Source organism: Gadus morhua, chromosome 20 (genome assembly GCF_902167405.1).
Source record: "Gadus morhua chromosome 20, gadMor3.0, whole genome shotgun sequence".
NCBI lineage: Eukaryota > Metazoa > Chordata > Actinopteri > Gadiformes > Gadidae > Gadus > Gadus morhua.
The window spans coordinates 3,201,327-3,215,107 of NC_044067.1; the positions used below are offsets into that span (position 1 = coordinate 3,201,327).

The following is a 13,781-nucleotide window of genomic DNA, read 5'->3' on the forward strand; positions in this document are numbered from 1 at the left end:
GATTAATCTGTGTTATAATTTCTTCATATCGGACCTAATCACCAATAAAACAACGCTATAAAACCCTAATAGCACTTCTATCCCTGCTGCACTAATATCATCTTAGTTCAACCCCGTCTCCTCCGGATGCTCTAGTGCATTGGTTCTCAAAGTGCGGCCCGCGGGCCAATGGCGGCCCGCAGAAACATTCCTGGCGGCCCGCAATGACATACAGCTATAAAAAAAATACAATAATAATAATAATATTTTTTTATTTTTATTATTATATCAATATTAATTTAAACAAAAATAAGTTTTTTTCTAGCTTTCAATGAAATCCTTTTTCATTTGTTAGTTTTAATCCGACTGTACATTACTTTGAAAGGATGAACCTCAGTTTCATGATTTAGACCTCACTTGACCTCACTCCCAGCGGGTACACGGCTCAATGTTTTTTTTCACCGCTGGGATGCTGACGGCGTTTCCCGCCAATTTTTTTTTCATTTGGCGGCCCGTCAAATTTTGGGATCCTAAATTTGCCCTCAGTTGTCAAAACTTTGAGAACCACTGCTCTAGTGAAAGTCGAAAGGCCCACAATGCAGTGCGGCGTTACCGACCTTGACTTCATGCACCGCAGGGGGTGGGGGCTGCGGTGACTCCGCCGCTGCGGGCGCCGGCGCCGGAGGGGGGGGGGGGAACATCCGGATGGTGGCGTCGCGCGGGGAACGCACAATCTCGTTCTGCCGGTACAGCCGGTGGTGGCGCAGCTTGGACACCCAGGCGTCGAAGATCTCCTGGGACTTGACCTGCAGACAGGGGAGAGCCGTCCTGGGTTAACACCTGCCTCAGCCTGGCCCAGGGGTCCTCAGATAGGGGTACCCCTAGGGGTACTCGGGAGGATTGCAGGGGATACTCAGAAATTAAAATAAATATATTATTTATTTTATATAAATTTTTATGGGCACGTTCCAATTCTGAAAGCCAGACAATAAAAAATTAAAACGGACAAGTGGTTGAAATGTAGACAATGGGGATCTGTGAAAAAGAAAGCGCAACCAGAAACACCATCATGCCGAAGAATATATTTGAACGGGATTCACCTCTGCACGCTCTGACCCTCCCCTGGCATCGGGCTTCTTTTGCGGGAAGAAATTTGCCAAAAGTTGCATGAAGCACAGGCCCATATTTTTCACTCAATTGTGGGTATTTTTTCTCCCCCGCTTACGTGGCCACTAACGAATACTCAATACTCGATTAATACGGCGCTTTGCGCGGGTGGAAGAGACGTGAATCTCCGCATCTTCTGCTGCGTTCACACCCTCACCATGACGTGATCAAGGCGTATACATGACAAAGTTCATTAAACGACGGTCAAGTTCTCTTAACGTAACTCATAACCCTGTAATTCCCCGGGACGCAAACCCAACCACTTTACCGAACTATGGTTTACACGAACAGGGTTTGATTTCGATTCAATCTGAACGAGCCAATACCTAAATCCGGTTCTGACGGGTTTACGTGAGTGAGCGTGTGACGGTGGCGCGGGTCGGACCTCGTCCAATCAGACGCCGCGTACCTTCAGGTGGTAGATGTGCTCCTCGGTGTCCAGGTCGATGCGCCGCGCCCTCTTCTTCACCGACATGACGGACAGCCCCACGTCGATGCTGCCGTGCAGTTTACCCCTCTGGATCTGGGGAGCAGCACAGGAAGTGGGTGGGGAGACTTCCTGTGTGGGAACCTGGACTGAGAGCACTCATACTCTAACGCAGCGGTTCTGTTTTCATCCAAACGCTCGGCGTTCGTATCGGGACTGGTGGTGGTGTTATTATATGGATCACACAACAACGAGACGGGTTGGTGTAACACTTAACCGCAGAACGTCTCCCGGGAGAGAGATCACGTTCCGTAATACGTGTCAGACTACAGCACTTTGTTTCTGTATCAAGTTACATAACACATGTCAGACTACAAACACTGGTTATACACCGGCGGTTCTACAGTCCCTGGATACTAGTCCTTGGTTAGTCCCTGGTTACTAGTCCCTGGTTACTAGTCCATGGTTACTAGTCTCTGGTTACTAGTCCCTGGTAACTAGTCCTGGTTACTAGTCCCTGGTTACTAGTCCCTGGTTACTAGTCCCTGGTTAATAGTCCTTGGTTACTAGTCCCTGGTTACTAGTCCCTGGTTAGTAGTCCCTGGTTACTAGTCCTGGTTACTAGTCCCTGGTTACTAGTCCCTGGTTACTAGTCCCTGGTTACTAGTCCTGGTTACTAGTCCCTGGTTACTAGTCCTTGGTTACTAGTCCCTGGTTACTAGTCCTTGGTTACTAGTCCCTGGTTACTAGTCTCTGGTTTCTACCATCCCTGGTTAGTAGTCCCTGGTTCCTACAGTCCCTGTTGTCTGTTGTCCCTGGCCTTGTAGCTGCTGGTTTCTGTGGTCCCTGGTTCTACAGACCCTGGTCCCTGTAGCTGCTGGTTTCTGTGGTCCCTGGTTCTACAGACCCTGGTCCCTGTAGCTGCTGGTTTCTGTGGTCCCTGGTTCTACAGACCCTGGTCCCTGTAGCTGCTGGTTTCTGTGGTCCCTGGTTCTACAGACCCTGGTGTCTGTAGCTGCTGGTTTCTACTCACATCGATGGGAGACTTGGAGTACTTCAGCATCCCATTGTCCAGAACGAAGAACCGCTGTAATCACACAAATTAAAAATACATCTTTAACAGAGTTTCATGGTAAAGTGGTGTAATATAATACAATAATAAAACTTGAATACTTTAATTAATATCAGGCACACACCTATCACAATGATCATTTTAAAGATTGTTTTGATCAATGTCATTGGGAAGCCTACTTTGCCAGTGCCTAACACACCCTTTAGATTCACCTCCCTATTACAGTAATGCGGGTAAAGTGCATTCATGGCGTTATCTATTTTAAGTATTGATTTATTTGTGTCTTGACTTTCTTTATTCAGGCCTCCTGCATTTTACAAGGTCAGAGAAGCAGAGGCACTGCACAAAACCTCTTAGAAATGGAAGGTGAAAAATCTTTCCTGAGGAAATGCAGACAGAGAGAGAGAGAGAGAGAGAGAGAGAGAGAGAGAGAGAGAGAGAGAGAGAGAAAGGGAGAGATAAAGCGAGTGAGGGAGACAGAGAGACAGAGAGAGAGAGAGGGAGAGAGAGAGAGAGAGAGAGAGAGAGAGAGAGAGAGAGAGAGAGAGAGAGAGAGAGAGAGAGAGAGAGAGAGAGAGAGAGAGAGAGGGAGAGAGAGAGACAGAGAGACAGAGAGAGAGAGAGAGAATTTGAATTGAATTGAATTGAGAGAGAGAGAGACAGATATAAAGAGAGAGGGATAGAAAGACAGACAGACAGGGAGAGAGACAGAGACGGATAGACAGACAGACATACTGACAGAGACGGACCGAGAGAGACAGAGAAAAAAATACAGAGACATTCAGAGAGAGGCGGAGAGAGAGAGAGAGAGAGAGAGATAGACAGGGAGTAAGGGAGAGGGACAGAGAGAGAGAGACAGAGAGCGAGAGAGACAGAGGGAAAGAAAGAAAGACGGAGAGAGAGAGAGGAAAAGAGAGATAGAGAGAGAGAGAGAGAGAGAGAGAGAGACTAAAAGAGAGAGAGGAAAAGTGAGAGAGAGAGGGAGAGAGAGAGAGAGAGAGGAAACGCCTTTTTCTCTGTTGACAGACGAAGCACTGCTTAAGATTCCTACAGCCCCTCGTGCACAAAATAAATCAATTCCAATAAGTACAAAGTCTCCGTGGGCCCGACCCGTACCTTGTGCCAGCCTTTCAGCGGCCATTTCCGCTTCTTCAGCATGAAGCCCTCGTGTTTGTCCGGTCTCTGCACGTTGCTCTGGCCTATCTTCAGGCCCTCGATGATCTCCCAGCTGTCGGCCTCCTAGGGACGGGGGACGGAGAGAGACACACACAAAGCCGTGTCAGAGCCCGTCTCCTCACGCGCCACACCCGGCGGAGGGCCACCTCGTCTCAGAGTGGCGTGCGGAAAATAAAAACCAAAAACGCCTTCCGCGCCGGGCGTCGGCGGCCACCGTGACACGCAGAGACAACAGCGGTACCGGAGCCTGTCATTAATCCGTCAACGGATTCACATCGTTTTTGAAGAAACCCCCCCCCCCGGTGTACAGCCCCCCCCCTGCTGACCCAGCTCTTCCCCTCCATTAGCTCCGGGTGTTCCCCTGACTCGACGCTTCGTGCTTCTGCCCGGTCGGCAAATCAAACGGACGCCTCCTCCGCACGGCGGGAGTGATGAGGTCACGCAGGGACGAGTGGGATGTCCCGCGTCAGGGGGGGGGGGGGGGGGGGGGGGGGGACCTCCGAGGTTTGGAGGGAAGGGATGGGGGGCAGCCGGCCTGGTTGTTTTCTGAGACGTCGGGTAACGGGCCTGAGTGTGATGCTAGCAGCTTGTGAGGCTAGCTGCACGTGTGCGGTGGACGTACGCGGGTCTTCAAGAGAAGGACTCCCTCTGAAACGCTGATCGGTCGAGCAAGGAACTCTACAAGATCTTCACAAACATACTCTACCTGGAGCTGTAGGGTCAGCTTTAGTGTGTGAGGGTTTGATTCCCACTGGTGCCACCGATGCTAATACAGAGTATTTGGCATCAAAACAGCCTTGTGAATTTATGCTTAATTCAGGTGCACAACAACACAACAACACCTAAAAATAACAACAAGACAAACAACATCTCCCTGTTTGTCTTCTTGGTGTTAATGTAACGTAACTTTTCTGCAGCGGTCGAGTCCAACCACTCGACAACACAGCTCCGTTTTCTGGGACCGCGAGCGAGCGGAGGCGACAGCTTGTGTAACGTCAGGACCAAGTGGTCCAGATCAGTCCGCTAATGGGGTCATTCTCCTCCACCAGCTCCAACTGCCAGCGCTCCCTTTATTAGCCCCGCGCAGATGGGCCACGGAGCCCGGGCCCTGCACTGCGCTGCCCGAGCCAAGCCGGCCTCAAAAACGCCGTCGTGGCTCGCGGTCTCTTTGAGGTGTGTGTGTGTGGAGAAGGATGCGGTGTGTTCTCGTGTCGCGGTGATGGATTACCCACGCCCGGGGCTGTTCCCGATACCGCCGGTCGGCCGATCAATACATCGATGCTTCTTCATTACACGACCTCGCAGGCCTCCGCGTTGAACGTGCCCAACAGACTCAGTCTGCGGTTAAACCGCTTAATGAGGAGAGAGTGTGCTGTAAGACGTTAGAATCCGTATTAGCTTTACAAATTGCATCACGACAGAAGGAAATAAACAGGCGGGCTTGTCGGGCGGGAAGGGAATGACGGATTGGACGACTGAGCTGAACGTTTAGTCAGGCATCAAACATTGGAGTTAAATGTGAACAGCCGGCATGGACGATGTCTGCCTCCTGGCTGTTGACCTTAATGATCTGAATCCACACTCCACTGCTCCTCTCCTCATTGCATTTTTAATGTACAGGACAGGACAGGTATGACCCACTGACCTGACCTTTTAAACGGAACGGGGGACGGACGAAATGAAAACGCCCGGCAAACCAGAAAAACAACACACCGTTAAACGAGGTTGAATCCAAGATGGCCTATTTTCAGAGCTCAGCGATTAGGCGAACCCCGATCTCGTCTCCACGACCGTGTTCGCGTCCAGAGTTCAGAGTTCAGGGTTTGGATGCCAGTATGGAGAACGGCGTTTAACAGGCAGGTCGTGGTGCTGCGGGGGCTGGGAATGGCTTACACTCAATGCACCCACGCATAAATCTGTTAGCGGGCCGGGAAGGTCTCCATAAGCCTAAGAAAGGACAAACCTTCCTTGGGGATGCCTTAGGCCTTAGGCTGCATAAATATGGATGCAGCAGAGCCACGTCTAAGGGCAGGTTGCTCCGTACAATAACCTCTGCTGCCTTACACCTAGAGGCCTATGGAGCAGTTGACAACAACAACTGATCTTCAGTATGTACTGTGTTCTGTTTGATGAGATTATTTTATCGTTATTAGGATTTCATTTTAGGTTTAGTTGTGAGCACTGAGCATTACTCGTTTATCTTCCTTTTCTTGAATGTTTGTACGGTAGTCTTCAATTATCCTGCAACCAAATAAGATAAAGCAAACCAAAAACGGACTCTCTCTAGCATCTCTGTGATCAAACCATTACAGACTGGACAGCTTCTCTGAAACTGAAGAAAATAACTCCTCATACCATCAGTTTGTAATGAAGGCTTCGTATAGCCTTCACATTTACAGGCTGCTGCAAAAATTGGTCTCCAGTCCAACGTTGAATGAAACGCTCATGAATATGCTGTATGGGGTCATTAAACACGGAATCACGCATTCAGTTCCACTACCCAGCTAGCAATCAGAAACAAGATGGCCGCTGACTGAACAAGGCCCATAACAATGCGGGAGTCAGCGGTGGATTTCGCTGCACTACCTTGCTCTCTCAGCAATGACTAGCGAGTGGGAGGGGGATGGGAGCTCCATGGTGACACCATCAGAGATACGGTAACAGTTACCTGCAATGCAAACAGGGCTAATTTACAGACAAGGCAATTAGCCAACAAGTGCAACCTGCCTGGCTGGCTGAGAGGCATGTGTGTGTATTTAAATACACAGACCTGGCACTGACTGAGGTCATGGAATGGAGAGGGGGGGGGGGGGTTCTCTGTCTATTGATAGGTCAGCAGATGGCCGCTGTAAGCTTTGGGTTTTCACAGGCCCACTAGCACCTGCACCAGTCTGGATCGGGTTCTGTATTTAAACACAATGGTTGGTTCTGCGCTAGTCAGCGAGACACACAGAGAGACATCAAGACACGCACAGGGGGATGGCCGGAGAGCTGAAGACACTTCCATCCTTTAGGGGTTAGGTCAGCCACAGCCAAACAGGGTCCACTTCCCGGACATTCTGTGTATGATGTGGAGAGTGTAGGAATCGTGGAACGTGGGGTACTGTATGTTACGATTATAGTCTAGAAACACTGAAGCAAGAAGCCTCAACTGAGATGCATGGCAGTGATTGCATTATCGTTAGGACATAATTCCATGAAAAACAATTTCTTTAGATTGCGTTAGGGGCGCGGGGAGAAAGAGGCAATTTCAGGCAAAGTCCAATTACACGAGTAAGAGTCCATCACATTGTGTTGAAAGGTACTAAGCGTTGCCTTGGTAGTTCCAGGCAATATGTGCATCGGGAGGCATTTTTCAACTGCTATGGGAGCTATGGATTATGGGTGGCCATTGTTGTTATTTCATGCGAGAAATGCCCCAACTTTTTTCATTAGCCCCTTGATAGGGATGTGACAGTACGACTGCTCTTTTGAGTCCTCCCAATATGGCGGAGCATTGCCAGCCAGGGCTCCCATGATGCATTGCAACGTACAAGAGCTTTAGGGGATGGGACCAAAAGCGGACATCTTGTACCCTGCTTATAAACCAGGCTCTTCCAGATATGGCCTGGAGGGATAATAAATCTATAAATAACTTGATATATAAAACAGCTCCCTTCCAAAACAGCTTCCAGAACTTCATGCAGAGCTCACTCCTACGCACCATTAAGTGTATGGTTAACTAACAAACAACCGACCAGATCATACGAAGAACACACACAACCTGTGACAACCTATAATCAATCCACCCTACCCTGCCATTAGTTAAAGACTGTCCTCTGAGCGTGTCCCGACTCCTTGTTGTTTACTGACGTACTGACGTGGTACGTCTTGTGACTGAGCCGATGACGTCGTCATACACTAGCAGAACATTCCCCCACCGCTGAGTGGTCTTAAATACTATCTGGACGTGATGTCTTGAGAAATCAATCGAGCCTTAGAGTGGACATGCTAGACCCTAGAAGGGGCCTTTATACGACGCTTTTCTGACCAGTGGCCACTCAAAGAACCTTACAACACTGCCTAACAATCACCCATTCATGCACACGTCCACACACCCACGGCGGTGTCAACCACGCAATGCGACAGGCAGCTTGTAGGGAGCAGTTAGGGTGAGGTGTCTCGCTCAGGGACACCTCAACACACAGCTAGGGGGAGCCGGGGATCTACCTCCTGAGTCCCATGCAGAGGGATGAAGGCACTGAAGCTCTAAAAGTCTGTCAGAACTCGTGGCCAGCGATCAGCGATCAGAGAACCACCGCTCTGAAGAGCGGCCGTTTCAGAAGTCGTACGGGGACAAGCGAGAGCTTGATGACTGTGACTTTCATTCACGAGGTCGACGGTTCTACCCTGTCGTTAAGCGACAGCGCTTCATCATGCCACGTCGCCGTGGATACGCTCCCATCACCGTCGGCGATCTGCGCATTAGCATGAAAACAGAATCAGTCTGCGGAACCGTTCCCGGAGAGAGAAAAAAACGAATTGCTTCATTGATTTCTTTGCTGTCGTAAATCTAACCAACCGCTACCTGGAGGGATGTTCCAGTGTTACTGAGACACAAAAAGGCCATGTTTCTCATCATCACTCACAATGTTCTCAACCAAAGCATCTTATCTGACTGACATTGCGTTCATTGCAAGAACGAGAGCACTTGGGAGTGAAGAGGGACACTGCGTCACTCGGCATGTTAATATCCGGTCTGGCTGTGCGCGTGTCTCTCTGTCAAGCCGTCCGTCTCTCTGGGTCGTGTTTCTGCTGCGGCTTCTTCTCCTCATGACTCATGAGGAGCTCTGTCGTAACCAGAGGTGGTCAGCAGTACGGGGGAGGAAGGGGGGGGGGAGACAGCTATTGATCTACGACCAGAACAGGGGACTGAAGCTCGGAACACCGCTGACCCGAGAAAACACCGCCAAGGTGCTGTTTTATTCCCCCGTCGCTGGCGCCCAGCCAGCCTCCATCACGAGCACTGCCTCTTCGTCCTCGCCTCATGCGCTTCCCCGGGAGCGGCCACGCCCATTACCCCTCCATCGCTGGATCTCCTGCGTCGACAGAAGGAGGGCAGCACGCAGCGCGGCCTGATGATGCAGCACGCATCGGGGGGGGACAGTGTCGCAGGAGGAGGAGGCTCCAGGCAACGCTCAGTGGGCCGCAGGAATCGGTGCACCAGAGATACTAGGGAGATCGACTGTAAGTGCTTCGTGGGTTGGTCGAGAGAATGAAGGAGTTGCCTGTGCTGGAGACATGCGTTTGATTGATTCGTAACGTGGGACCTTTTTTGAATGCTGTCCCTTTGTTGAGATTTAAGAATTGTCGTCATGACATCGGACCACAATAGACCGCATGAATCAGGAGCACAGCTGAGTTAACATGAGGAGTGAATCATAACCGGAACCCTGACAAACAGAAGACCCACACAGAAGCAAAGGCATACAACATTTTCAACAGATGCTGCTTATGACAGTATATCAGTATATTAAATACAAATCTGTATGAGAAATCTAGAGACAGCCCGGTTTTCGGAATATGGATTATTAAGGACGACCTATAAACACCAAACGAAACTCTCATGATGAGTTGGACTACCCAAGCAGACAACCAGGGAGAGGGTGGAGAGAGTTCAAAGCCAGAGGATCAGCTGTAAATGGGCTTCAACCAGCCCGCTCGCTCCCAATACTACCATCCTCCCCCCACTCTTCCCAGCTCCACCCTGCAACGGCACGGGTGGAGAAGCACCTCGGCAGACCAGAGCACGCCGCGTGCCCCGCCTCCACCCCGAGCCCGGCTGGTCCTCATGAATTATTCATCCGCCAGTGCCAGTGGAAAAGCAGTGATGTCAGAGGCTCCGGTGTCCTGTTGCTGCGCGGCGGCGGCGGCAGCGGCGGTGGTGACACAGCAGCAGCAGCCCAGATGAGGCTGAGCGGGAACAACGCGGCCGGAGGACTTCATGAGGCGGACTGCGTGTGTGTGCGTGTGTGTGCTGATCGATCGCCAAAGAGGCTCGGGCACGCTTCGTTCATGGTTTACTACGACGCTCGAGTGGTTTACGCCGGCTCAAGGCATGGTTCGGGTTGGGGGTGGGGGGGGGGGTACGACATTTGAAGGACCGACTGTATGTCATGTTGGGAGATTTTGGGAAGTTCAGTATTAATAAAATAAGTACAATTTGTGAAAGCAACATGGCAAGATAGCACTTTTAGTGTGTGCACCGCACATTTATATGCATGTATGTATGTGTATGTGTGAATGAACATAGACATATATACATATATATATATATATATATATATTTGTACACAGCATGAAATCACAGCACTCTGATGGCCCAGAAGCCCAATGAAGAGAGGTGGATGAACGGCGCCTCATCCAGTAAGAGGGGGCGGGCCCTGACCTGGAGACAGGGGGGGGGGGGGGGTCTCACCTGGAGACAGGGGGGGCGGGGCCTCCCCTGGAGACAGGGGGGGCGGGGCCTCACCTGGAGACGGGGGCTCACCTGGAGACAGGTGGGGGGGGGGGGCCTCACCTGGAGACAGGGGGGGCGCCTCACCTGGAGACAGGGGGGGGCGGGGCCTCACCTGGGGACAGGGGGGGGCGGGGCCTCACCTGGAGACAGGGGGGGGCGGGTCTCACCTGGAGAGAGGTGGGCGGGGTCTCATGTGGAATCAGGGGGGGGGGGCGGGTCGGTCTCACCTGTCGGCTGTCACGCTGCGAAGAGGAGGAGGAGGAGGCGCTCTTGTGCGTCGGCGTGGAGATCTTGTTGACCGGCGTGGCGCACCTCTCCTCGGAGCTCATGGCGCGGCGCTGGTAGTGCTGGTGGTGGTACGACATGCTGGGTCCCTGACGGAGGGGCCCTGGGGGCGGCGGGGAGGGGGGGTCCCGGGGCGGTCCTCCCTCAGCAGAGCAGCATCCTCTGGGAAAGTACGGCAGCACACGTCCTGCTCGCGCTCACAGCCCGCTCATCTGGGGAGAACACAGAGACAGAACCAGGAGGTCACACTGAGTGGAAGGTTTCACTCTCGAAACAACCCCGCCCTTCCCGTCTGCCTCCTCCTCCTCCTCCGCCTTTCCCTCCACCTCCTCCTCCTCCTCCTTCTCTCCCTCCTCCTCCTCCACCTCCTCCTCCTCCTCCTCCAGCTCCCCCTCCTCCTCCTCCTCCAGCTCCTCCCCCTACTCCTTCTTCTCTCCCTCCTCCTCCTCCTCCTCCTCCTCCAGCTCCCCCTCCTCCTCCTCCTCCTCCTCCTCCTCCTCCTCCTCCTCCTCCTCCTCCTCCTCCTCCTCCTCCTCCTCCTCCTCCTCCTCCTCCTCCCCCTCTTCCATCTCTTCCCCCCACCATTGGCTGTAATTAAAATCAGTTAGAAAGGCGCTAAGCCATGCGATTAAACCTCAAACGGCCGATAAATCGAGTTTCTTTCCAGCAAGGGTGAACGTCTGGACCTTCTTCCCAAGCCCTTCAAACCCCATCTTCTGGGCTCTATTTTGGGAACCAAGGCTTTTAATCCTCCTCTCCTGCCTATACCGTCTGCGTTACAGAGAAGCCTTCCATTATGCCTGCTGCGGAGCGCAGACAACCGCTATTGTCTGACCTGGGCCCTACGTTGACTACACACCACCGCGTCTCCCTGAGCGCCTGCTGTTCCCCCCGCCGTGTGTGTGGACCCGTGCCTCGTCTAATTAAGGAAGTGCCCGCGGACAGTTGGACGAGGGAGAATGATGAGCGGTAAAGACCGGCGAGCAGAGAGGTATCAGCCGATTAGGAGATTGAAATGTTATGTCTCCTTAACCTGGTCTATGATGTTGTTGACTGTTGGCCCCTGTGTTAGAACAGTGTTAGTGCTGTTGTGTAAGTCCACCGCTGGGGGTCCTGTTTAACTAATTTGTAAACAAGGCTAAGGCTGCCTCGCCGATGCTATTATGTTCGTTATGTAACATGAGGATACCTTGTAATTAACAGGATACCGTGGTCGTGAAATTAAACGTTTTTACACTGCCAAATATGCCCGTCTTATTCCCGCCTTTTTCCCGCCATGGTCCGCGCGTTTACACTGACCGAGGATATAGACCAGATCGATTTCGCACCCCAATTTACCCTCTCGGACGGTACACATATTGGGGGTTTCATTTTGATGTAAATGCAATTATATGGCTTTGCGGTTCCAGGTGCGGGATTTGGGTAGAGGTGTTGCTGCGCTGTCCCTACAACAAAGACAACGCAGCGATATCAACGTGAGTAGTTATAACTGGAGAGGCGGTGAAATCCACGAGGCGCTGATCATGGCAGAGAAGGTGATCCAGTCGCATTTAACGAACACGGGGAAAGATGGTGCGATCTACGAGAAAGTAGAAGAGGAAGATTCCTTTCGAGGAAGTGGTCAGCAAAATAACGAATATGTTGCCGTTTTTGCACTTGTAAATAGTTAATCGCGTTTGTAGCCTACACTCAGATGTGTACTCATTCATGCATGCGAGTGCCTTGAATCATAAAAAATATATAAACTTTCGGAGCATGCAAGTTATTCTAAAGAGGTCTACTGTCCGTGCGTAGCCCCTCCTTCTCCAGTGAACCAAGAAAGCCGGTGTGGTTGTCAGATTGACTCGGCTGCCAGGTCGACTCGGGTTCCTAGATGCGCAATAATGTCGCACTTCCTGTAAACGCTGTCTTTTAAATGCGCATGCGCGTTCCATTCATTCCCATGTTATTCCCAAGTATTAACGATCACCTTTTGTTTTCTAATCTATCAATAATAATCGAATGTACAAATTATTGATGCATATACTTGGGTTATATATAAAAGAAGAAGCGGTTAACTCCATTCACCGAACGGGGCGATCCACTTTATTGCCAGCGCTCCCAACACAGAGTCAAAACAGCGACCCACACACAGACACTTCCGCTCTCCTCCTTCAGAATAAGAGTCCCTAACAGGAACTGGGTTACATATGCATTCATCAGTGCTTTTAGACGTGTTTTCAATGGCTTTGTTGTGCGAAAGAACGGGCTGCGTTCAATGAAATCCAAACTAAAAAGGATTGAGCCTTCTTTTTATGTCCATGATTGAGCCCCGTTTATAAACAACCCCTCCGGGTTTTGTCCGTTGGCTTGTGTCGATACGTCAAGTGTCGATACGTCATCTGTATGCGCAGGACCCCGAGTCGATCTTGCAGCCGAGTCAGTCTGACACCCACACCGGCACCATTTTAGCCCTTATTTACAAGCACAGAATGATGCTCCAAGTTCCTCTTAACAGGAGCCGTAGAGCGCCCCCTAAGGCATGGGAATAACAATACATGCTGTTGACTATCCTTTGCATACATAACAGAAGCGTTGTCAGGAGAAGCGGGGCAGTGAGGAACCACCCTAGATTACATCACATTATACAACCGGTGGCTTAAATCCAGAGATCTGATTGGTTCCTAACAGTTGTATAATGAGCGTATACATAACTGCTATGACGCCCAATCATTTTGTGAAAGTTTGCATATCACTCCGCGCCTGGAAGTAGAAACAGTTACAGAGTAGCAGTTATTGGGAGTGGCCTAGGAAACTTTATCACACGGAAATTTAGCTTGATGGTGGAGGAAGGCGAACCGCCGGCGAACCGCTCTAGCCGAGCCTTCTCTCGGAGGGACTACTTTTTTGTATTCTTTAAAAAAAAAACAGCTTTTTTGACTTTCTTTTTCTTTTTTAAATGTAGTGTTTCTATGACTTTCGTTTTGCCATAATAGTAACCGTTGTATAAAAGGAATAGCTCACTTCAGTCTGTGGTATGTGCTCATTATACCACTGTGAGGGGGGGTCAGTGGTATAATGAGCACATACCACAGCCTGTCGTGAGCTATTACTTAATTGAAACATTGTTGGTCAACGTTGTTCTTCTGGCGTGGCATAGGTCACGTGACGTGTATTGCAGACAGCTGTCACGGTTT

At 50.8% G+C, this 13,781-nt stretch overlaps 1 protein-coding gene across 4 annotated transcripts in view; it reads right to left on the reverse strand.

Moving 5' to 3' along the window:
* osbpl6 (oxysterol binding protein-like 6) overlaps window positions 1–13,781 on the reverse strand; it is a 44,206-nt gene that overhangs the window by 23,442 nt on the left and 6,983 nt on the right. For all 4 annotated transcript variants that reach the window (XM_030343100.1, XM_030343101.1, XM_030343102.1 and 1 more), the window contains exons 2-6: window positions 10,548–10,817; window positions 3,762–3,884; window positions 2,607–2,660; window positions 1,556–1,669; window positions 597–785 (exon numbers count right to left, since the gene is read on the reverse strand). In XM_030343100.1, coding sequence (XP_030198960.1) covers window positions 597–785; window positions 1,556–1,669; window positions 2,607–2,660; window positions 3,762–3,884; window positions 10,548–10,685 — 618 coding nt within the window. In that variant the 5' untranslated portion in view covers window positions 10,686–10,817. The remainder of the gene's footprint in view (window positions 1–596; window positions 786–1,555; window positions 1,670–2,606; window positions 2,661–3,761; window positions 3,885–10,547; window positions 10,818–13,781) is intronic.